Source organism: Seriola dumerili, unplaced genomic scaffold (assembly GCF_002260705.1).
Source record: "Seriola dumerili isolate Sdu_G_001 unplaced genomic scaffold, Sdu_1.0 BDQW01000138.1, whole genome shotgun sequence".
Lineage (NCBI taxonomy): Eukaryota > Metazoa > Chordata > Actinopteri > Carangiformes > Carangidae > Seriola > Seriola dumerili.
In genome coordinates this window covers 18198480-18221151 of record NW_019174393.1, presented here as the reverse complement: position 1 = coordinate 18221151, position 22672 = coordinate 18198480, and the positions used below count along the sequence as shown (strand labels likewise).

Genomic DNA, 22672 nt, shown 5'->3' with positions numbered 1-22672 from the left:
TTATTCTTGTATTTTCTTGTATTAAAATATTTATATTCCTATATAATTCGATGTAAAGCACACTGAGTTTTCTTGTAATGAAAAATGCTATATAGATAAAAATCACCTTGCCTAAAAACAGTGTATAGTGTGAGCGTGTAGAATGAAAGTGGGACATAGTTAAATGCAAAGCTGCATATTGTTTATCATCTGCATCTGGAGGACTGGAGATTTTTAAGGTGGTGCTCAGACTGACTAGCATTGCACAAAACAAATTGCTGCCTCTTGGTTCATGTCAGTGAGTCACCGCATTGACACAGATGATGACTGACGCACAGAGCTGTGGCAAAGCAAGAGTACAGAGTGCTGCAGGGGTGATGTATTTTTGTAGGAAAACCCAGATGTTAGCATCTCCCTGGTTCCCTCCACAAGAAGACAATAGAATTTTCCCATTGTCTTTTGGATTATTGCAGAAAATTAACAACAGTTTCTGATCCTGACAGGTTTTATTCAGCAGGATCATCTGCACTAATCAACACCACTTTATGATGTTTGAAGCCCAAATACAATCAGCCGAAGTAAAAAGCTGATGTTAGGTTATAAACCAACTACACCACGGTCACATGACTTCACCGCAAAGACTTCAACCTGTAGTTTGCTTTAGCTCTGACCTCTTCTACAAAAAAAGCCTTTCCTCTTAGTGACAGTTTGTATAAACACAACAAGACTGTAAAGGTGGACTGGAGAGGAGATCATTGTTTTTCATGTTCAATGTGATGAAGTTTAATGTCCCCGACAACCTCTTAAGTCTCGAGACGCTTGTTACCAACCGAGACATAAAAGCTTCAAGAAATCAGTACCGGGGTATTTACTGACTGATTTTATGTTGTAGAATAAAATTTGCATAAAATGATCTCAGCCATGTTACCAAAAACACACTCATCAAACCCATAGACTTCATGAGGAGGTGTTAAACATGCTAACAGATTTCTGGGTTTGATTAAACATCTGCAAGAACACGACTCTGGTGAACATCATTTGTAACATGAAAAGTGTAATTCTGCTGTTTACCTCATAAACTGTTGCCGTGACAACCTTCCAGAGTTGTAAAATCCTTATCTAAAAACTGGATCTCCAGTTTGTTTGTTAGTTGTTTTGACAAAGGCTTATTTTTCTGAAAGCCTGTAAAGAAAGGAAGTGTGTCTGTGTTGGCGCTGCTTTGGGCCGGAGACCTGTCCACGGTGCTTGAGAAGTAAGTTTACATCACAAACATGACAGTTAATTAATGTATCATATTCTTTGTGCAGTTCACTGGCTTCATATACAATCAACTAAATATTTCCATATGCAGTCTTTTAAGTGTTAAAGCTCTGATTTTTTTCAAAGCACCTTCTGCTTCAGACCCCCCCCCCCCCCCCCCAGCCTCAGTCATATTTTGTTCTTATGGGGGAAGGACACCTAAAGCCGGCCGGAAGTGTTAGTTATTGTGTGGGGCAGACAGAGGTGAAGAAGTGACAGCAGCAGCTGCTGCTTCGAGCTGGTTCGACAAACTTCACTTCAAAGCCAAGTGTCTTTCTTTTCACATGTTCCAGGCCTGTCTGCACCAGAGGATGTTTAAATTTACACTAATCCACATTAAGAGCGCTCAGGTCAACTTCCTAAACACACACACACACACACACACACACACACACACACACACACTGACTACATTCACTCCCCTAACCACAACCTTAACTATCACTGTATACCTCTAACCTCGAGGCCAGTAACTAAACTATTTTACACAGACAGGATTTAGTTATTTTTCCAATGCTGCACAACACACTATATGTTTCACACACAACCCATACATGATTATTCATAACTATATTCATACTATATTCATAACAAAAAACAGGGCACTGTTTCACACATGTGTAAAATTTATATATGAAACCTGTCAGAAATTTGAACAATTTTCATATATTGACATATCTGTGTACTCCATACAAATATGCATGTTTATGTGTGTATGCTTATATGTTACATCAATATATATCCAAGCCTGTAAATATATGGTAATATTATATACAGTGGGGTCCAAGAGTCTGAGACCACTTTCCCACAATGTGCAGAGACATGTTTAATATTAATGAGAAATGAAGAAAAACATATATTAACATATTTGTCTCTATGTACAGTATGTTGTTTTAATAAACCTTCATATATAAATCAAATATATACCAAATATATACAAATATGGTTGCAACATGTCATACCATATAAAATTCACCATATAGATATTATTAATATATTTCCCTTTCCAAATTTTACTATGGGTATTTCATATATGTTATAACCATATGTATCCAGAGGATGTATGTGATATTAATATAGGTGACATATATGACAACATCACTTTAGATACAGGGACATATATGTCATATATTACATTTCTGTGTGAGCATCATCAGTCAGCTTTTGCATCACCATCGATCTACACTCAATAACCCATAAGGACAAAGTGGAAACATGTATTAAAAAATCTGAAGAGAAAAAAATGTTCAAACCACCCAAAGACAGGTCTTCAAGATGATAGAAAATGTACAGGAGAACAACTGGAAGGCTCCTCCAGCACGGTTTCATTTGACTTGTTTATATACATGTATCTTGGTTACGCTCTTGTAAAACTGTGGGTTTTGGTTTCCATGCATTATCACCTCAGCAAGACGAGGAAGCAGGTTTGTTTTCTTAGAGTCGTTGCAAAGAACTTTTCCAATCACACAGCAACAGCAGCTCCGTCTGCTTCCTCTACACCTCCCTGACAAACACATGAAGCCAGTGAATGAACTAGAGGTACGGAGAGGACGGAATGACTGCTCTTATTTTGGCGAGGTCCACAGGAGCGGCATGCAATAAACCACCGGCTGAAAGAGCGTTTTTTTCCCGGGAGAGGAGAGGCTGAGATGTTCCCATCATGCTTGTGTCCTCTCTCTGACAGTTTATCATAAACCAACAATCTCCCTGCCAGACGGAGGCTTTGTTTAGCCTGTTCTTCAGTTAATGGAGGTCGTCCCTCTCAGTCGCACATTCCTGACCACCCCACAACCTTCAACCCTGTTTGCCTGAGAGCGAAAACACACCTCTACCTTACCACACCCGTCCTGGAAAAAGCTGTCACTTGTTTGAGGCAAAAAGACAAATTTCCATGCCCCTTCGCTCACTGCGTTTCACCGTCAGTTACTCCACAAACTGATGTCATCCTTCACAGTTTTAGAAAACAATTTACTCTCCAGATAAAATGTATCATCAGAGAATGAGTACTGACATCCTGTTGCTCACACTGTTTTACAGTTTCTAAAAGATATTGCACTTTTTGACCAAATACCCACAACTTTTAAAGGGATAGTTGGGGTCTTTTGACGTGGGGTCGTGTGAGGTAGTCATGCATAGTCAGCATGAGATCCTGAGCAGCGAGCTTCCAGTTAGGAGATCCGACTGAACTCCCGAATTCCTACGCACAAGTGTACCTACGGGTCGCACTGCATTACGCCGCAGCCACAGGTCAGCTGAGTCAATCAGAGAGCGACGTAATACAGTGAACTCCGTAGGTGCGCATGTACGTAGGAATACGGTTGTTAAGCGGTTTAAAAATGTAGCGTCAAAGGAAAGTGCTGAAGATAAACTGCTGAAAATATTCTACACAAAGCTACGTTTAAAGGGATATTGGATTGTTTCGGTGGGCGTCTTTTTAAAGTGTTTAAAACCCCTTTTTTATGGTGGCCCAGTGCACGGCAACACATCGCTCCCGGTTTGATCTCCTAACTGGGATCACGCCGCTCGGGGATCTAGTGCAGGTGATGTTACAACTATTCACGACTACCTCACACAACCCCACGTCGACAAAAACCCAACTATCCCTTTAAATACAGAGGGCAGTATTCACGAAACATAGAATGGAAAGGATCGTAGCTGTCTTACTCCCCACCATAGCTGACATCCACAAAGCCCAGTGTCTCTGAAAGGCCTCCAACCCAGCAGCTGACCCCTCACACCACTCTCACCATGTCGTAGCACTCCAGATCATACAGGGCGGGTCTGCCAGACTATGTAACAGTTTCTTCCCACAAGCCATTAGGATTCTGAACACTCAGGGACAAACGCCTAAACGTCCCCTAAACGCCTCTCATGCAGACTATCAGTAGACGTCTACAATTTGCAGATGTTCCCTCAATGCCTCACATGCAGGCAATGGGTAGATTCGAACTACAGCAGGGGCAACAGCAGTGCACTGTAAAAAGTCTTTATCAGAGTTTTAAGGGAGATTATAGTTGTCATTGCAAAATGTTCCAGTGTGAGGGGCCATCAGGGGCCCCTTTTCCTCCTGGGGACCCCAAGCATTTGCCTGGGTAGCCTCTCCTGATGGTGCACCTCTGAACACGCACACATAAATTGAACCGCATCTTTCTTTGGGACTGATTTTGTGTTATTTTTGGATTACCTCATATAGCGTATCCTGTAGTGATCCTGAATATTTCCTACATCATTATATTTATTTTCATTCCTACATTACAAACAGCACAAATTCCATATTGCACATAGACTTTATTTAATGGAAAAAAAAAAAAAACACAAAAACGTTCAGTTCATTATGCAGGTAAGGACGATTGCATAACATCTTAAACAGTATCAACATGTATATCAGCTTTTTTTTAACGTGGGGTTGTGCGAGATAGATACATGCATGTTCATCATGCTCGCAGTTAGGAGATCCCACCAGTCCCCAACTATCCAATATCTGTTTAAATGTAGTTTCACATAGAATATTTTCAGCGCTGTATCTTCCTGTGAAAGCAGCACTTTCCTTTGGCACTTCCATTTTTCTCAACTTTCTGATTCACTCAGCTGACCCACAGCTGCGGCGTAATACAGTGACTCTGTAGGTGCGCTTGTGCACAGGAATACAGTAGTTCAGCAGTTCAAAAAATGCAGTACCAAAAGAAAGTGCTGTTTTCATAGGAAGATAAACCGCTGAAAATATTCTACATGAAGCTACATTTAAACGGGGATATTGGATTGTTTTGGCGGCTGTTTTTGTTTTCTAAAACGGCTTTTTCCTGGCGGCCCCACGCACAGCAACACAACCACTCTGCTAGTCTGCCGGTGCTCCCGGTCGGATCTCCTGACGGGGAGCCCGCTGAACAGAATCTGCTGTGGGCAATGTGACAACTATTCATGACTACCTCACACAACCCCACGTCAAAAAAACTCAAACTATCCCTTTAATGATGTATCGTACCATATATGTGGAATGTGAATTATGGAGGTAGCAATAAAGAAACTGGAACTTTAACAATATGGAACCGGGGCACGGACTACAATTGCTAGCATGTAGCCGCTAATCTCCTGCTTAGCAATGAAGGTGACCGCCGTGTTTACAAGAATGTAAATAATGTTTCTGAGGATATTTCAACAATCAGTCCCATTAACAACATAGCAAGGCTCAATAAGACTGTGCACTTTCAGCCAGGCTTCATTGTATGAACTGTTAGCTGGTTTTCACAGGATAATTGCGCCAAAAACATATTTTTCCCACCCATCAAGATTTAATTGAACCAGTAAGAGGATGTGTCTCTACCGCTGAGAGAGAGAGAGGAGGGAGTGGGTGGGTGGGAGGGTGGGGGTACCGCTGTGGGGAATGTGAGGAATGTGAGAGCAGACTTCTTGGAGTCGACAAGGTCACAACCCAAACAGTAGCAACACTCACCAGTCCAGACGGACATTATCAATACGCTGCTCAGAGAGAGGGAGAGCAGACGTGTTATCAGTGTTTCCAGTTTGTCTTCTGTTGGAAAGAGGAGGAGGAGGGGGAGGAAGCTGTAGTTACACACTCACACACACATCCCTGGAAATTATGTTTAGATACCGTTAATATGCAGCAGCTTTTGAAGTTCTACATCCAGTTGTGCTGGTATTAGAATGTTTCGGTTATATTTACACACTCTCGGTTAAAGATCAGGGTCTGGTGTAAAACAGAAAGAGTCCACAGTGACTTGAGACGCAACATGTCATTAACATTTTACTAAAATCACAATCTTTTCATTAAATTAACCAACTTCCATGTCGGTGAATGAACCTCAGGCAGGAGTCAGGACCAGGACGCAAACCCTGGACTCTGATGTCACAGTCCTGCACATGGCTGCCAATCAAATCTGTTTCCACTCTGCCTCCATCTCTAATTGTCATCAGTGCTACAGTTTCCTCTGACAGACAAACCCGTCCTTTGTGTCTCCCGTTTGTGAGGACTCAGAACTGCGGGCGTTGGCCGACCCCTGTTACCGTCTGCAACAAGCGATGACACCATCAAACATCAAACCCTGACGCTGGGTTTCTCTGAGTGCTACAGCCACATTGTTATTTTTGCATGTGGCAGAAATGAAAAAGATGAGCCACGCTGTGAGAAACCACAAAAAAAAAAAAAAAAAAAAAAAAAAAAAACACAACCGTGTTTTGGTTTTACAGCAACACGAAAGGGTTTACAGCACCTGGCATGAGTCAGGTGTGATGTCTAATGCTGGCAATACAAACAGCGGAGCTACCGGTGCTGCTGAGGTCACTTCATATGAACATTTGAAGACTTTTATGAACAAATCAGTTCAGATTACAACAGAAACAATCATTAATGATTTGAGTTGAAGCATGAGAGTGAATGATGATCACAAGAAATCATTAAGAAAGGTTAAGACCATGATCCAACAGCCACTAAGTTCCTCCACCTGAGTCAAACTCACAGCAGAGACACATAAAACATTTACTCACAATGATTTTTCTTCTGTTAAACGTCATCTCTCTATAGTAGTAAACAGTAAATCATGTAGTTTGAGAAGTGGCAGTGATTGGAGGCTGAGGATGGATGGAGGAGGAGGTTCTACAGAGTAAATGAATGTGAACCAGTTCATTTTAACCTTTGTGAACTGAACTTTGAGCGAGCTCTTGCGAACTTGCACAACACTGTGAAGAGGTTGCTAACTCGCTGGTGAAAGTTTCCCCATCATGGTCCCTGACCGTCAACCACACCGTGGTCTCGTGAAGAAAACAAAACACGGCACGCCGTCACCCAGCTCACTTAGAGATGACCACGGTTTCCACGGTCTGCAAAGAACCTGGGATCAGTTAATGGCAGGGTGAAAAGAAGGGCTGCACACATGGAGAGTAAAGGAAAAGTCATCTTTTTTTATGATCATTAAAGCATGAAAACATTTTCTAGCAGATACATAAATAAATAAAAAATATCAACCTGAAAATGAGCTGACTATGTCCCCTTTAAATGACGGTTATTTAGCTTTTGTTTTTAAAAACTGAATCAATTGTTTTTCATTGTGACATGAATTTCCCGACCCAGATAAAAATAAAACCACAAGACAGGAAATTTGGCAGTTCAGGGGAAAGTTAGGGGAAACTTAAGTCACAGTGTTGAGTGGCCGATTGTCCTTTCTTTTCTTTTTTTGCCCCTTTTACTGTTGTGAAAAGGTGTTAAACATAGTGAGTAAAGTCTTAACACTGAGATCCGCCTTCAAATTTGTGAAAACTTTATTTTATTTAGGAAAGCAATAAAGAGCTTTTTTTTTCCCCACATGTAGGACACATCAGACCAGGTCCAGATCAAAAACCACTATATTTAGACCGGTCACAACTGGACTAGGTTATCCCAGAGAAGATAAAGACACTGCTGTTTTCATATGTAAACCTCATTCTACCAGGTCCACATCAAACACCATAAAGTCTTCATTAAATGTTCATTTGTTTTTCCTGGCGGACTTCACTTTGGTCAAATCAATCAAATAATGCAAATAAAAAAAAACACCTCATGACATAGGACAGTAATGTTGCTTCCACCCCACGAAAATGACTTATGACACTCTCCACATGCAGGTCACTCAAGGCCACTTGAAAATCTCCAAAACAGAGTTTGGACACACTTTCCCGTTGAGAACCACTGACCTACACACACTTTTCAAAAAGTAGAACAAGACAGTCATAGTGTTTCTAGATATTTTATTCATCCATTAAATATTTTAATTCAAGCTGTGAACGACTGAAAATATTTTCTAATGCAAAGAAGGAACAAATACAGGAAGTAACCTAAAGGCCACAGTTGTGTTTACCCATAATAAGATGCCATCTGTCACAGCTCCGTTACTGTGTTACTGCTGACAGGAGCACTTGCATAGATATCTTTAAACCAACCTCTCAGTATCAAATATCATTTCAATATAGTGACATATACATATTTATATACATATGTATGTATGTGCATATGCGCGCGTGTATGTGTGTGTGTGTGTGTGTGTGTGTCTACAACACAGCACTTCATCCAGAGCTTAGAACATTAAAGGGAGAAAATCCTGGTATTTGTTTTTTGTTTTTTTGTTTTTCATGCCGTTCTCTCATGACAACGTTTAATTCACCACCTCTGCTCTCGACAAATCTTTACAAATACAATGTTATGACGAACTATATTCACAACAGAAGAATCAGAGATTAACACCCAGGCTGACAAATACTGGAAGTTCTCTTTAAGGCAGTCAGTTTACGCAGTGTGTCCTGCAGCATCGACTCTGGCGACAAATTGGCTGTTTTTCGAAACATGCACTTTCCTTTGTGACAGATAAAACATCAGAGTATTTGGTCTGTGTCTGAGGCCTGAGCACCTTCCTTCCTTTTGCATTATTACCACCTCACTCTATTTTTACTTTGTGAATCAAAACCACTCCACTCCTAACTATTTAATGCGTGTGAGTTTTCGGACTATCCCTGCACAGGCGCAGTCATCGGTCTGGTCTGGTTCTTTCAGAGCTCTGTCTTCCCATCGCTCACTGAGCTGCTGGCAGCTCCACCCTCAGCCCCGGAGCTGGAGGTGGAGGCGGAGGTGGAGGTGGAGGCCGCATCTTTGGCCTGGAAACCCAGTGAGGCCGAGTTAATGCAGTAGCGCTTCCCTGTCGGTTTTGGTCCGTCATCAAACAGGTGTCCCAGATGAGCTCCACACTGAAACACAACAGGAAAGATTTTGACACTCAGGCAATAAGTTGTACATGTTCGACATTATCAGCATTTCACTTTGTAATCTACAGTAACAGGAATGTGCACTTGCAGGTGTTTGATTGGCCAACACAATGCGATGCGATGTTGGATGACATTGTGTTGATTATAAAGCAGGTCTAGCTTCTATATTAATACTGTGAAAGTATCAAAGCCTCAGTCCACAGAGAAATGCACACAGCCTGTATTCACGAACTGAGCCTTAAAACCAGCCGTCAGGACTTTAACTTTGTGATGTCACAACTATACAGTCACCACTCTCAGCCACGGCACAAGTCCCGCCCCCACACTGGACCCACCATCCAACCTTGCAGGATTTGGTTTCTCTGAGTGTTTTACCTGAAATCTGCTATATTGTTATTGGATCACTCAGAAAACAGTCAGCCAATCAGAAGAGAGACTCAGAGGCTCACTGACCTGTAAAACTACACTGAGATGGTTTTCGGTTCTTAAAACCACAAATATATTTTCTTATGGATCAACACTGGAGAAGTATAAAATACAAGACATTTAACATCTACTTCACTAAATGAAATTGAATTTTTTGAATGAGGTCATAGTTTTTCCTCTTTAAAATTAAACTAAATTTTATTATTTTTATTTCCAAAATATGTAGATACAGTAAGAGGGTCAGACTCTTTGATCATCTGCTTTGTTTTTTCATTAGTCTGTGAAATGCTGCAGGGAAGCTGCTGCATTTGATTCTATTCTCACAGCGAGTTTTGTGATAAGGGAGAAAACGAGAGCTACTGTTGGGGGTGTGATGCAGTGTTTCTATGGTACCTGGCTGCAGGTCGTCTCCACTCTGTGCATCCCGTAGGAGAAATCATCCGTCAGAGATACAGACTCCTCCTTCACCAGGTCGTAGAAGGACGGCCAACCTGAACACATGAAGAGGTATCACGTTAGGAAGCTGTCGGCACACAGAGGACAGTGAGAGTTGGTCAGAGAGCGTCAGTCATACTGGTCATCTGATGTGAGCTGGTGTTAAATGAAAGCAGTGAAATGCTGCATGCTTACTGGGGTAAATACTGGCTCAGAGCTTGATTCAGCTCTTTTGTAATAGTTTTTTTTGTTTTGTTACTTTGTGTTGACGTATTACTGGATTACATGTTTTCCTCGTTCAACGCTACACTGAAGACGTTATTTTTAGCCGTGCTCGCTGTACGCCAAGTCATGGTGTGTCGATCGGTCGTTCCGCCACTTTGGTCCAAATGGAAATATTTCAACAACTGTCATTAAATTCTGTATAGACATTCATGGTGCCCAGATGATGAAAGCTGCTCTCTGCTCATCTGTGTTTTTGTCATGTTTCCAATTACACTGAACAAAAATAGAAAATGCAACATTTTTGTTTTGAGTTGAAATAAAAAAAAAAATTGAAGACTTTGTCTGAACTCACAAAAAGCGTCTTTCTCTCAAATCTGGTTCATGAATGTGTTTAAACCAGCGTTAGTGAGCGTCTCTCCTCCATCTTCCTCACAGGTGTGACATATCATCAGCATGACTGTTGCACAGGTGTGACCTGGGCTGGTCACAATAAAAGGCCACTTTAAAAAGTCCAGTTTTATTTTGAAAAACATTTATTATGTAGTGAACTGTGTGGCAACAGATGTGCATTTTCTTGGTAGGGGGTTGTGGGTCCGAAAAAACGAGCTTCATGCAGTGCGACACATCTCCTCTGTTGAGTGGGTGATGTGTCTGGTGACGACACAGGTCATACAGGAACCGGCATGTTTTAAGCTTCCAGGTATTTTTCTACATGATGCTGCAACTCATGAAAAATGGGAGTGAAAGCAAAAGCGTTGATTCTGTATTTTCGTTCAGTATAGATGCTTCAACTTGTTTAGGGGAACTCATCCTCATCACTGAGGTGGACTCGTGTCCAGATGGAGGGGCAGCACCCTCTGCTGACCGACTGGGTTTTCTCCTCTAGTTCATGATCTCTTCACAGCGCTGCTAACAGGCAAACCCAGGAGGTTTACAGCATACAGTAATTCACAGTCAGCCACACTCACAACAAACTGGCTGCAAGGTCTAAATAACAAACTGCCCTCAGTGTTCACCTTCCTAACAGAAGTGACTTACACTGCAGACGAGTGCGAAACCACCAACCGATGTGACGGAGGTCTCATGATCCTCCTTAAAACACAAGCTCATATGTGTATCAGTAACATTAAACAGCATTATTAGGTCACCTAGGTATGAAACCACAGAGCACAGCAGGAAACCATGTCTGAACCTCCACGAATCACAAACACAACAGTGTTTATTTTTCTGCCTCATGAGGCTGAAAAATTCATGATAGAGAAAAACCAAGAGAGGGAACAGATCCAGGGGAGAACAGTGAAGTCTGCAGCTCAGCACTGATCCATGAAGGAGGTAACTAACTGTTCACAGTGACTGTCACTGTGCTGAGGGAGCAGCTGCTGATGGAGTGGACAGTTTTAAACCAGTCAATTAAGCCGTAAACTCTCTGTGCAACACATCAGTTTCATGCTTTGTATTAGAACTATGTTAAACTGCATCGTCCCTATCAGATAAATAAATAAACAAAGTTTTTAAATGCTGTGTACAGCGTGTCGCCTTGTCAATAGTGTATATTATCAGAAGGGAAATCCCACATCCTCCCACTTCACAGACTGTCCAGATGTGACACAAGCAAACAAGAAAAAGTAGTTTTTTTTCTGTATGTACATGGAGATAAAGTCAATAATTAAGAGTCAATGATGAGCAAATACCAGAATTTATATTCATTTGAATTTCAGGGTTAAGAAATGCAGCAAAAATAGAGCCGATCCGTAAAGATGAAAGAGCAGAGGAAAGAGCTGCAGGTGAGGAACTGGACAGCCGGGACTACAGTGATGGAACTCACCTGATCCTGAGTCAAATTTAGTGTTGGAGCTGGAAAAGCAGAAAACAGAAATCATGTTAATTTCATGCTTTAAAAAAAAACATACTTCCTCCTCTTTCTAATGTTATTCTTTTAAATTGTGGTGAAGTATCATGACTCCCAACATCTGGCAAAAAATTCTACTTTTAAATCCAAGATAAAAGGTCATGTGAAGCCTGCACACACACGCACGCACACACACACACACACACACAGAGAAGCAGTGCAGCTCTTACCTGAACAGCACGGCGCCGCAGACAACACAAGTGTAGCTCCCCTCATCTTTATGATGCGTGAACTCTCCAGTGAACGCACTGTTGAAAACAGCTCTGTCAGTCAAGCTGAGCGCTCCACACTGCCACACTGTTTTTCTATTGAATGGTGATCGACAGAGAGTGTAAACGTAAGGCTCGCTGGTGGGTCTCACCTCTCAGTTCCTCTCTCCTGAGTGACTTGGTACTGCATCGGTGTGAGGCGTTTCTTCAGCTCCTCCTGAGAGAAGCTCACCGGCCATGTCTTCTTAGTCCTACGCGCTCCTGAAGGGGGGGGAAGGCAGGGAGGACAGATAATACTAACTATGCAGGAAGACAAAAGAGCTGCAGGTCACAATAACACTATCACTTATGTCCAGCTATTCTAAGTCTTCCTCTGTCTTCATATCACTCTGAGACACTAAATATAAATAAAAGCAGGTGAGCCAAAGACTGCTCTCAGATCTGTGTGAATCATCTCTGCTGCATCATGCAGATGTTTGTTATACAAGGATAACTGGCTAAAAATACATATTTCATCTTCATCCAAGAACAAAACACAAAAATAACCCAAGAGCAAGAAAAACCTTTCAAGTGTAAATTTACTGAGCAAAACCACAAACCACAAACCAAAGCCAAGCAGTGAATCATTTGATTATTGTGTTAGTATTTGAAATTCCAGCTGTGCGACAGCAACATGGACCATTTTTACAAAGAGAATATGTTGACCACTTGAGACCGGTGAGTCGGAGTGTGTGGGTGATGTGATACAGAAAACTAAAGAGTCTACACTACTGTAAACAAAGCCTTCGTAAATGCTCCCAAGTTTGTGTATGTTTAGTCTCTTCGGGGCTTTAATATCCAACCTGTGTGTGAGGTGTTTGTCTGTTAAATCTCAGGGAAATTAGGTCTAATAACACGCATCCACACACAAGTGTCAGTTTAGATTACAAGCAGTGGTCCCAGTCGTTTTTGTGTCCAGATTTAGAGCTTGGTGCGGTTTGAAGACTGAGTTTTTCTAAACCCGGGATCAGTTCCAAGAGGCAGCGTTACTGTGTCATCTGGGTAACTTTACTGGTTTTACATGTTCCTCCATGTTGTATACAAAATAAAAAATAATAATTAAGATATTACCATTTTATCTATTATTACTATTTAGAATATTATAATTATATAATTATAATTAGCAATAATAACAATATCTTGTTGACTCAGATACGAGCGTGCACCTGATACAGTGCTCAGGACGTGGAGCTGTGCGCGCTGTCACTGTTTACTAAATGATAATATTGCCCTATATGTGTCAGACGTTTCCAGGCAACAATTAGTGGCTAACATTATTAGCCAAAACAAATTATTAAGGTGCTAATATGTCAGGATTGCGACATTTGAGAGAGTGTTGTTGAAAAAAATGTTTTGTAAAACATTCAGAATGACACACACAAAAAAATATAAATCTGTTTAGATAATCTGGAAAATGTGACCACGAATCCAAAAATCCAATGTTTCTGCTTAAACACATCGCAGTAAAAAAAAAATAATAATAATTTTGTTGTTCAGCCTTGCTGATTTGTAACCAGTGACAGAACATTGTGTGAGAATCATTTCAGCTAATTATCTCCTGTTGGATGTGAACCTGGCCCTGATTTTCTTATAGTATAAACATAGTTTTTTTAATTTAAAATAAAAAAGAGCTAATCTCTCAAATGTATTACTGGTTGATGTCTGAATGTTTCACATCTTTAAATAAACAAATAATATGCACTTTGCATTTCTAAAAAGGGCTAGTTTGACCATTTATACTACTGTTGATTATGGGATGTATTTTTTAAAGCAGAATTCAGGTTTCAAGAGATTGCTAATTGATTTTCATACTGTACAAAAAAACGAGCAGAACTCAACGGACTCCTGGAGCAATAGACAATATATCCACGTTTGTAAAATACAATAGCATCGTTTACAATATGGTTTTCTGTTGTGTTAAATATACAAAGACATGCAAAACCACTGCTCTGGCTCTTTAAGAGAAACCTTTATATCTGGACTTTGCCTAAATAAAAGATGCATAAGTATGAAAGATTTAAAATGCCAAACTATAAACAAAGTGTAAAAAACAACACACTTTGTTGTATGTATTTGCTTTTAATGTAAGAATTTAGTCTTAATTAAATGAAAAACGCATGTTAACAGGACTAACATTCAGCTCCTTGTCTTTAACAAGTGAATTCATTGTTTTTCATTGTAACCTGAATTTTCCATGCTACATTAAAATCAAATCACAACACAGGAAAAAAAAAAAAAAAAAGAATTGGTGAAGTTCATGTCAGTGTTGTCCAGCAGAGGGCAGCAGAAACCTGCAAAGCAGTGTCATTAGTTCTCATGCAGAGGTGCAGGTGTGCTTTTTTCTTTTTTGAGATGGCGAAGCACCTTCCATGCCAACATGAATCAGTAGAACATAAAACTTAAAAGAAAATAAAATAAAATAAATCAGGTAATATCTGATCAAAGAAAGTATTGAGATCCGATTACCAGCCCTGGTCAGATTTGGTTCAGATTTGGGAGCTCTGAAGCATCGCTCAATGCAAACCACTGATTACTGTTCCAAATCAAATGTAAGAAAAGAAGTGAAAGCAGTTCACGCCACTCTGAACACACGCAGACTGGGACAGTAAAGACATGCTGACACACCAGCCAGGTGTTAAGGCTTTAGAGAGGCAGAGCACAGCAGGCACACAGCACCCAGTCAGTGGACCTGAGGGAAGACTGCAGGACCTCAGAGTTACAGGCTGACTCTTGGTTATTAGATGCAGCAGATTGAAGCCCGACATGGCTGCTGGACAGAGGTACTCCACCCACCACTAGAAACAAACACCCCTCAGCAGGGCTACACCAGGGACTGGGCTAGATGAAGGGGAGCAGATAGAGGGAGAAATAACACATGACAACACTGGTTTATACTGAACAGCATTAGAGACAAGGTGTGGAATAAAAGGTCATGGTTATTAGGATCTGTTCTGAAGGGCACTGCTTAACAGGTATGTGGAACATGGACCTAGAAAAACAAAACAGATTAATACCCTCTCCTGCGTGGTTGACTAATCCCTTCATTGTAATCCAGATACACAGTGTAGCTTCTGACCTTCAGCTGGTGATGTGTAAAAGTTAACGTTAGCATTTTTATAAAGAAACCTGATTAATCTCACTGACCATGAAACACACAGAAAAACTCAACCCACCAATACTACTATCACAGGTATTTCCCAATGGTTTATACCATAGAATAAACTGTCTGGAGCTCAGTTTATAGTAGTAGTAAAAAATAAAATAAAAAAGATAATATTTTAAAAGTAAAATAAACAAATGACTAAATAAATAAATAAATAATACAGATATTATAATATTTAATAATAATAAGTTATCATAATGGAATTATTATCATTATTGTTGTTGTAATTATTATTTTAGAATATAATTTATCTATATTTTATTATAACAACGGAAAATTTTATGTCTGTTTCATGTTAAAAATGAGTTTACAGCACAAAAAAACTGCAAAAGAAAATGAAAAAAAAAAATGAGTGAAAAACAAAATCAAGAGTAAAATCTGCAGCTCTGTTCCAACAGACAAACACAGAGGTGACAGAGACTGAAGCCGAGAGCAACACAGAGAGAGAAAGAGACAGACAACGACACAATAGAGCAACGACCTGCTATTTTCAACCTCTCTGTCTCCCACAGTTGATTCCTGACTTTTACTGGCCCACTCCTCCTTACTCCACATTCAGCAGCAGAAAACTTTAGCTTCACAGACCCGTTACTTTCCAGATGTGCGCAACGTGCGTCAAAACAACACGGCATCAGGTCTTACTGAGCAGCACTTTAAAGGCCAATTTAAATGGATTGCGACGGAGCTCATTTACATAACTGATCAATTGTGATGACACAACCTTTTTTTTTTTTTTTTTTGCCCTGGCGACAATTCTGTGACAGGCTTGGAAAACAAAGTTGGACGATGATGTCTAAAATATCATTGTCATTGTACACACCAGCACAAACAGACCCAGGGCACTATTCCCCCTTCATCAAACTCTGCAGGTGCAACTACACATTCAGGCATCTGCCAAAAACAGACTTGTCCATTAGACTGCCAGAGAGTGAAACATGATTCATCATGATTCATCAAAAAAAAACACATTCCCACTGCGTACAACCTAAACAGCAGTGTGTGTGTGTGTGTGTGTGTGTGTAGTATTGTGCATAGTGTTCTTGGGGTTTGCCTGTCACTGTTTGGGCGTGGAAACGTAAACCTTGAAGTTCAAACTCTTATTGTGTTAACATTACTTCCGGAGGCTGGTGGTGAATGTTACAGATACTGTGTCCCAATTCAGAGGCCTCATCCTTCGGAGGCTGCATTTGAAGAGTGACTGCATCAAAGCGGCGAGACTAGACTGTTCCATTTCGAAGGCTCCTTCAAATACGTCTTTCTTTTCCTGGAGCAACAAAGGCTCAACCTATCCCGAGATTCATCGCACGCTGGCAGTGAAAGCAAACATCAGTGACAGAGAGCCCGAGGATTACACTTTTAAATCTAAGTACTGGGTTTCAGCTCGGTTCAACAGCTAACACTAGAACTGTTAAAACCAAGGACTTTAAAACCTCGAATTTATGTGAAAACAAGTTGCATGTTGTCAGGGTTGCTAGGCGACAGGAGCCACGCGAAAACTCTCGCAGGCCAGACCGTCTCATTTCAGTCCGGCCTCCGCGGTCTACAGCGGCTACGAGGGGGCCACACCTTCCTAGACCACATCCTCCGAATGATGTGGCCCCTGAATTGGGACACAGCTAGTGACACATGAAAAGATACTGAGCTCTTGGAAAATGGAAATGTTTATCAGTGTAGCTTGCTTGGCTTGCTTAATGTTATGCATCTGACAGCTCCGATTAGAAGGGGTGTCCACATATTTTTGGTCACATATTGCAAAAAGACTGCCTGATTAAATAAAAATGATTAAAAAAAAACATAGTGCACAGTAGGTACTTCATGAATTTCCCCTAGGGGCTAAATAAAGTATCTATACTGTATATGGTATGCTTTGCTATGTCATGCTATTCTACGCTATGCTATGCTATGGTTAGGCATCATAGTAGATGGACTAAAACATTCAAAAAACTAACATGTTCCTTAAACGCACCACAGTCACAGCTGGACATGTGAACACTAAAGCTAACAGGTTACTCTACCTAGAAGAGCGGCGCACGGCGCAGGGCGGCAGACTGAGCTGCTCACAGCGAGACGCACAGCCACGAAGACGCCACGTCTGAAGAGGACATCCATGAGACAAACAGTCAAACTGAAGAGAGAGAGAGAGACAGAGAGGGGGAGGGAGAGGGAGAGAGAGAGAGAGAGAGCTGCCAATTTCTGTGAATAAATATTTAATTACCTTATTAAACATGACCTCAATGATGGCTGGACTGTATTTAATCTCTCTGGGTCAACTGAGTAAAAGTCACCAAAGAAAATATAGTAACTCACATTCAAAGCCAGACAGCCACAAGAGGAAAATCTCACTCTGTGATAAAAAGGTGGCCTTATATGGCAGTGTTTCCAGCAGTGTGCGAACATCATCCTACAGGAAAACAGTTGTCTACCAAAGGATAAACAGTGGTTTCAGAAACTATTCAAACTCCCTCACTCTTTGCACACTTTATTGTGCTGTACATTTAAAGGTCCCATATAGTATAAAGGTAGATGTCCATGTGTTGTTTGATTATAAAGCAGGTCTAGGTTCTATATTAATACTGTGAAAGTATCAAAGCGCTCAGTCCACAGAGAAATGCACACAGCCTGTATTCAGAAACTGAGCCTTAAAACCAGCCGTCAGGACTTTTGGAGCTTTGTGATGTCACAACAAAGCAGTCACCGCTCTCAGCCGTGCCCCAAGTCTATCCCACCTAGACCCACCATCCAACCTTAAAGGATTTGGTTTCTCTGAGTATTTACCTGAAATCTGCTATATATTTTATTAAATCACTCAGAAAACAGTCAGCCAATCAGAAGAGAGGCTCAGAACCTCCTCTCTTCTGATTGGCTCACTGACCTGTTGTTACTAGAACTCCAGAGAGAGATCTAAAACTACATTGAGATTGTTTTTGGTTCTTAAAGCCACAATTATATCTTCTTATGGATCAGCACTTCAAATATGTATCAAATACTTATTTTCGCTTCGTCATTATGGGTTAATGAGAGTAGATAGTTGGACAAAAGTAGCTAAATTTATCCATTATAAATGAAATCTACAAACAACAAATTCTGCAAAAAGTAAAGGGCTCTGAATACTTTCTGAAGCCACTGTATGCCAGCCTCAAAATAATAAAGACACCAAAGCCTGACTGATGAGACCCTTTGTATTGGATGAGAATCACCACATGTTGAAAACTGCAAATGAACACACCACACATACTACAGCTAACAGCCAGTGAGAGGAAGAAACTGGTCTCTAGTCTGAAACATAATGAAAACACAAGATTACAGTTTTCACACCACTGTGAGTCTGTTTAAACGGCCAGTCAGCCTCTGATGTGGGCCGACTACTGGCCAACGATGCCAGCTACCACAGAAAACAATAGGAAGTGGTCGGCCACAGACACTGTTAGTTTGATGTGTCTCATTCACAAACTTTTTCTAGTGAGTTTCTCCATAAGAGTTGTAATACATCCTAATTCCACTTACTTTTTTCCACTTGATTTAGCTCTGATAAACATTTTAAGTTACATTCCTATTGTTTTTACTTTCATCAACAAAATGTTAAAGTATTCTGTGTAGTTTTCTTTATGCTGATTGTATTTCCTACCTCACAAAAAAAAAATCCAAAGCCCTTTTCAATTATTTAAAACCTGCAACTTTTACATTCTGTGTTTAAACCTGTCCTGTCTTGCTTTAGTTAGAGGACTACTTGATATTTTGCACTGTAACAAGCCTCAATGTACTATAACAATATATCCAAGTAATGGATGTTATGGATATCCGTGTTGCATGCATGTCCCTGTCAGCCATGTTCACCAATGTTTTCAGGTTTTCATTCAGTGCTCTCTCTGTGTTTGGCTCTGTGCACTGCTCTGTCACTCTGCTGCCCTTAGCTGAGCCAAACAAGAACAAACCTAACAATGTCAAATACTCTGCCACAGCTTCCTCTCATGCTGACAGAGGCAATTAAACCCAGGAGGGGCAATTCACAGAGCTTTGGTGTTTTAAAACTGAACTATAGTTGTGATAAACACTTTGTTTGACAGTGTAAGAACCACCATTTTTATCTCATGTTAGATGCTACATACTAAACCCTACGCACCATAGGTAAAACAAAGAAGGTACAGTAATAATTAATATTACACTGTGTGCATAATTCAAGGACCAGTTCATTAACAGTGCTTTCAATGCTGTGACTGACACTACCACTAGATGTCAGTTAGGTGAAAGGCAGTTAGAAATGCCCTGTAATGAGTTTCACCATAACATTGTAGTTTAAAGTGAATATAAGAGGAAATTGATCCTGATTTCATCACACAGCACGGATTACACGGTATACGTTAGGAAAACCGGGAAATACCGCGAGTTAAATTTCCTGAACTCTCGTGGTATCTTAATTACTAAAACCTAATTCACCAGTGCGCCACAGTGAAACACGGGTTGTGTTGATGATGGTATCTCAGACAGTTAGCTACATAAAAGAAAATGTCTGGTCAGCTGACGATGCGTAGAGTTGAGAAATGTCAAAGTAATAGTACATTTTACAACGTTGCGTTATGTAACGCTGTAGCTCACTGCCGCCATGTCTAATTTGAGCTTGACAAGGCAAGAACCCAAAATTAACAATAACTGAATCTTGGTGTTCTGTCTGTTTCTGAGAGGTTCACAGTCATTATTGAAATTTGTGAGGTTATCACAAATTCGTCAAAGTTTATGTTTCGAGTTGGTAAATTCCCCACGCTACAAAAAACTCCGTAAACGCGTCCCCATCAACATTAACTTTTGCCTTCGTCACCGTTAATGCTAACTGTGCCCTTCAAAATACACAGAAACACAAGACACTGACGTACCGGAGAGAAGCAGCAGCAGGAGCACGACGCTGACAGTCAGAATTCTCAGTGGTAATATGGCGGTGTCAGGTCGGAACATGAGCCTGACCTGGAGCACAAACACGGGTTACTAGTACAAGACACTAACACAACACGGTCCGTGCAGCTGATCAACAGGCTGTTTGTGTTACGGGTAGAATGACAGGCGACCTGCACATCTCCAATTATGGCCAGGACCACGCTCCGTTTCCGTTTTGTTCATACATAGCTGCCTCGTTACGTCATAATGTAATCGGGCTACAACCAATCAGCCAAATTCATCAGTTCATTTAAATATTAAAATCTTCAAATCGACTAAAACAGTAGATGAGGAGGCAGAAAACAGCTTTAACTGATGAAGCTCGTGAAATAAAATTAAAAGGGACAGTGTACATCAGGTGTACACAGGTTTGTTATAGTCATGGATGTTGAATACACTCAGCTATTGTATACACTGACAATGTAATAACAAAAACAACAACAACAACAACAACAATAATAATAATAATGATGATGATGATGATGATGATGATGATGATGATAAGGTCTTTTCCACGACTTCCCATTGAATTTATAGTGGTCAAGAAGTCTTAACCTCATCTCTGTCCTTTTGGAATAAATTGAAGAGTCATACTGTAGGTATAGGAGGCCAAAGTGCTCAATAGAAAATGTGAAATAATGATGATGCAAAATACATAATGTGTATTATTTTTAAACTTGGCTCAAATGTTATTTCAAACTGATTTTGGGAAAAGGGGCCATGTTGAAATTGTTTGTTTTTGCATATTTTGACTTACATTATCTCGTTATCTGTTGTTGAAAGCTAAAACGTTTCTAGGAAACTAACCGTGTATAAATGGGATTTTGTCTGACTAGAATACAACAAAAAGGTGTAAGAGAGTCATTAAACAGTGAAGCCTTAGCGGGTGAAAAAAATGGGCAGGGACCTTGATGGACAGTTTGAACTGACGCAAGTATTCAGAACATTAACACCTATTAAAACTTAAAAAAAAATTATGGATTTCAATTTAAAAAATTTAATAAAACAGCCTTAAAATGTATGAATAAGGCTTTTCTCTCACACGTGCAAATGACAGAAAAGTACAACAAACAAAATGTAAAAACTCCTAATAAATCTTTAATTTGAGCTGTTTGTACAATTGACAAATTACATTAAAACATCTATTTTTTTTTTTAAATGTCTAGTATATTACACCTCCCCCCTCTGGCTAGCAGGTTAGGGATACTGGTAAACCCAAACATACAATGCAATGGAAATAAAGCTGCATATAATGGTACATACTACACTTATATCAATGTACAGTGTTTACATAAAATACATCAGAGGAAAAGAAAGCATCCACGAGGATGTATTTATAGGTGAAGCACAAGCCTGGAGAGGTGGCGTCACATCAAACCAACATTTACATTCAGCCTCAGTACAGTCTGTGAGGTGAAATGCTGCAGGTGCACCGTTCTGCTGGAGTACAAAAATAGATTACAGTGATGCACTAACAACTGGCTTCTTTCTTAAAGTGTTCACTTTATTTTGTTGTTTTACACATCCTGACAGTTGTTTGGAAGTGGATGTAAGGTTGATTCTCGATGAAATAAAGTTATGACACATATGTAACAGGTACTGTATAGTGACATTAAAATAGTACATCACCATGGCTGTTTTTTTTTTTTTTTTAAAAAAAAGAAATAAATAGAGAGAAGCATTTGGTTTAATATCAAAGGAAACTGCTACAAAATACCAAATCTGAAGATGTAAAACTCTAACAAAACTACATCTATGGCAGGCCTTACTCACCCTTTGAACTGTTTCTATTTCTTAAATCCAGTATTGTCCAGTAATGCAGTGCCAGTCTTAAAAAAAGCACAAATTTAAGGCACTGTTGGGTTGTCCGCTGCCTACTGCAGCAGATTTTGAACATTTTGAAATGTGCATCATTTGTACAATTTCACACTGCAAATACTGAATCCAACTTTCAATTCACTGCATTTAAAAAAAAAAAAAAAAAAAAAAATGTAATTACGTCATAGCATCTCCTGGATTCTTAGCGTTTTTTTTTTTTTCTGAGTACACGAATGCTGTAAAAACACACAAGCAAATCAGGAATCCCTAAGTTCAGTAAACTCTCCTTACAGGGAGGGGCTGGCAGGGTGGTGGGGGTTGGGATGTTTAGAATTGAGTATTACAAACTTGTCAACATTCTCACAGTACTCCTTATGACTAAAAAAAAAAAAAAAAAAAAAAAAAAAAAAAAAAGCGTGGTAGCATCGTTTACGAGAGGCCAGTGGAGACAGAACCAGGCTCCGTCATGACAGGAAACATCTGTGAGGTGAGCACAGA

General features: G+C 40.2%; 1 protein-coding gene across 8 annotated transcripts; it reads right to left on the bottom strand.

The window, feature by feature from the left end:
- Nucleotides 1–7999: 7999 nt before the first annotated feature.
- On the bottom strand, nt 8000–20500 carry msrb3 (methionine sulfoxide reductase B3). 8 transcript variants are annotated; one of them, XM_022749720.1, is made up of 8 exons: nt 20299–20383; nt 17446–17522; nt 14957–15105; nt 12381–12489; nt 12190–12267; nt 11936–11964; nt 9844–9941; nt 8000–9006 (listed from the first exon to the last, which is right to left on the bottom strand). In XM_022749720.1, exons 3-8 carry the CDS (start codon nt 15030–15032, stop codon nt 8812–8814), a joined length of 585 nt encoding a protein of 194 aa, XP_022605441.1. In that variant the 5' UTR covers nt 15033–15105; nt 17446–17522; nt 20299–20383; the 3' UTR covers nt 8000–8811. The 8 variants fall into 8 exon arrangements, with proteins under 8 accessions (XP_022605441.1, XP_022605445.1, XP_022605437.1 ...); XM_022749724.1 differs by having other exon boundaries at nt 15061–15105; XM_022749716.1 differs by lacking the exon at nt 14957–15105 and having other exon boundaries at nt 17446–17613; nt 20299–20500.
- Between the last annotated feature and the right edge of the window lie 2172 nt (nt 20501–22672).

What these genes read in the sequence shown, in the direction of transcription:
- msrb3 (XM_022749716.1), bottom strand. Translation starts at nt 20,377, where the DNA reads ATGTTCCGACCTGACACCGCCATATTACCACTGAGAATTCTGACTGTC. An exon ending in CAGGAGAGAGGAACTGAGAG is followed by an intron (nt 12,268 to 12,380) that starts GTGAGACCCACC and finishes TGTTTTCAACAG; the next exon opens with TGCGTTCACTGGAGAGTTCA. An exon ending in TGGAGACGACCTGCAGCCAG is followed by an intron (nt 9,007 to 9,843) that starts GTACCATAGAAA and finishes GTTGTGTTTCAG; the next exon opens with TGTGGAGCTCATCTGGGACA.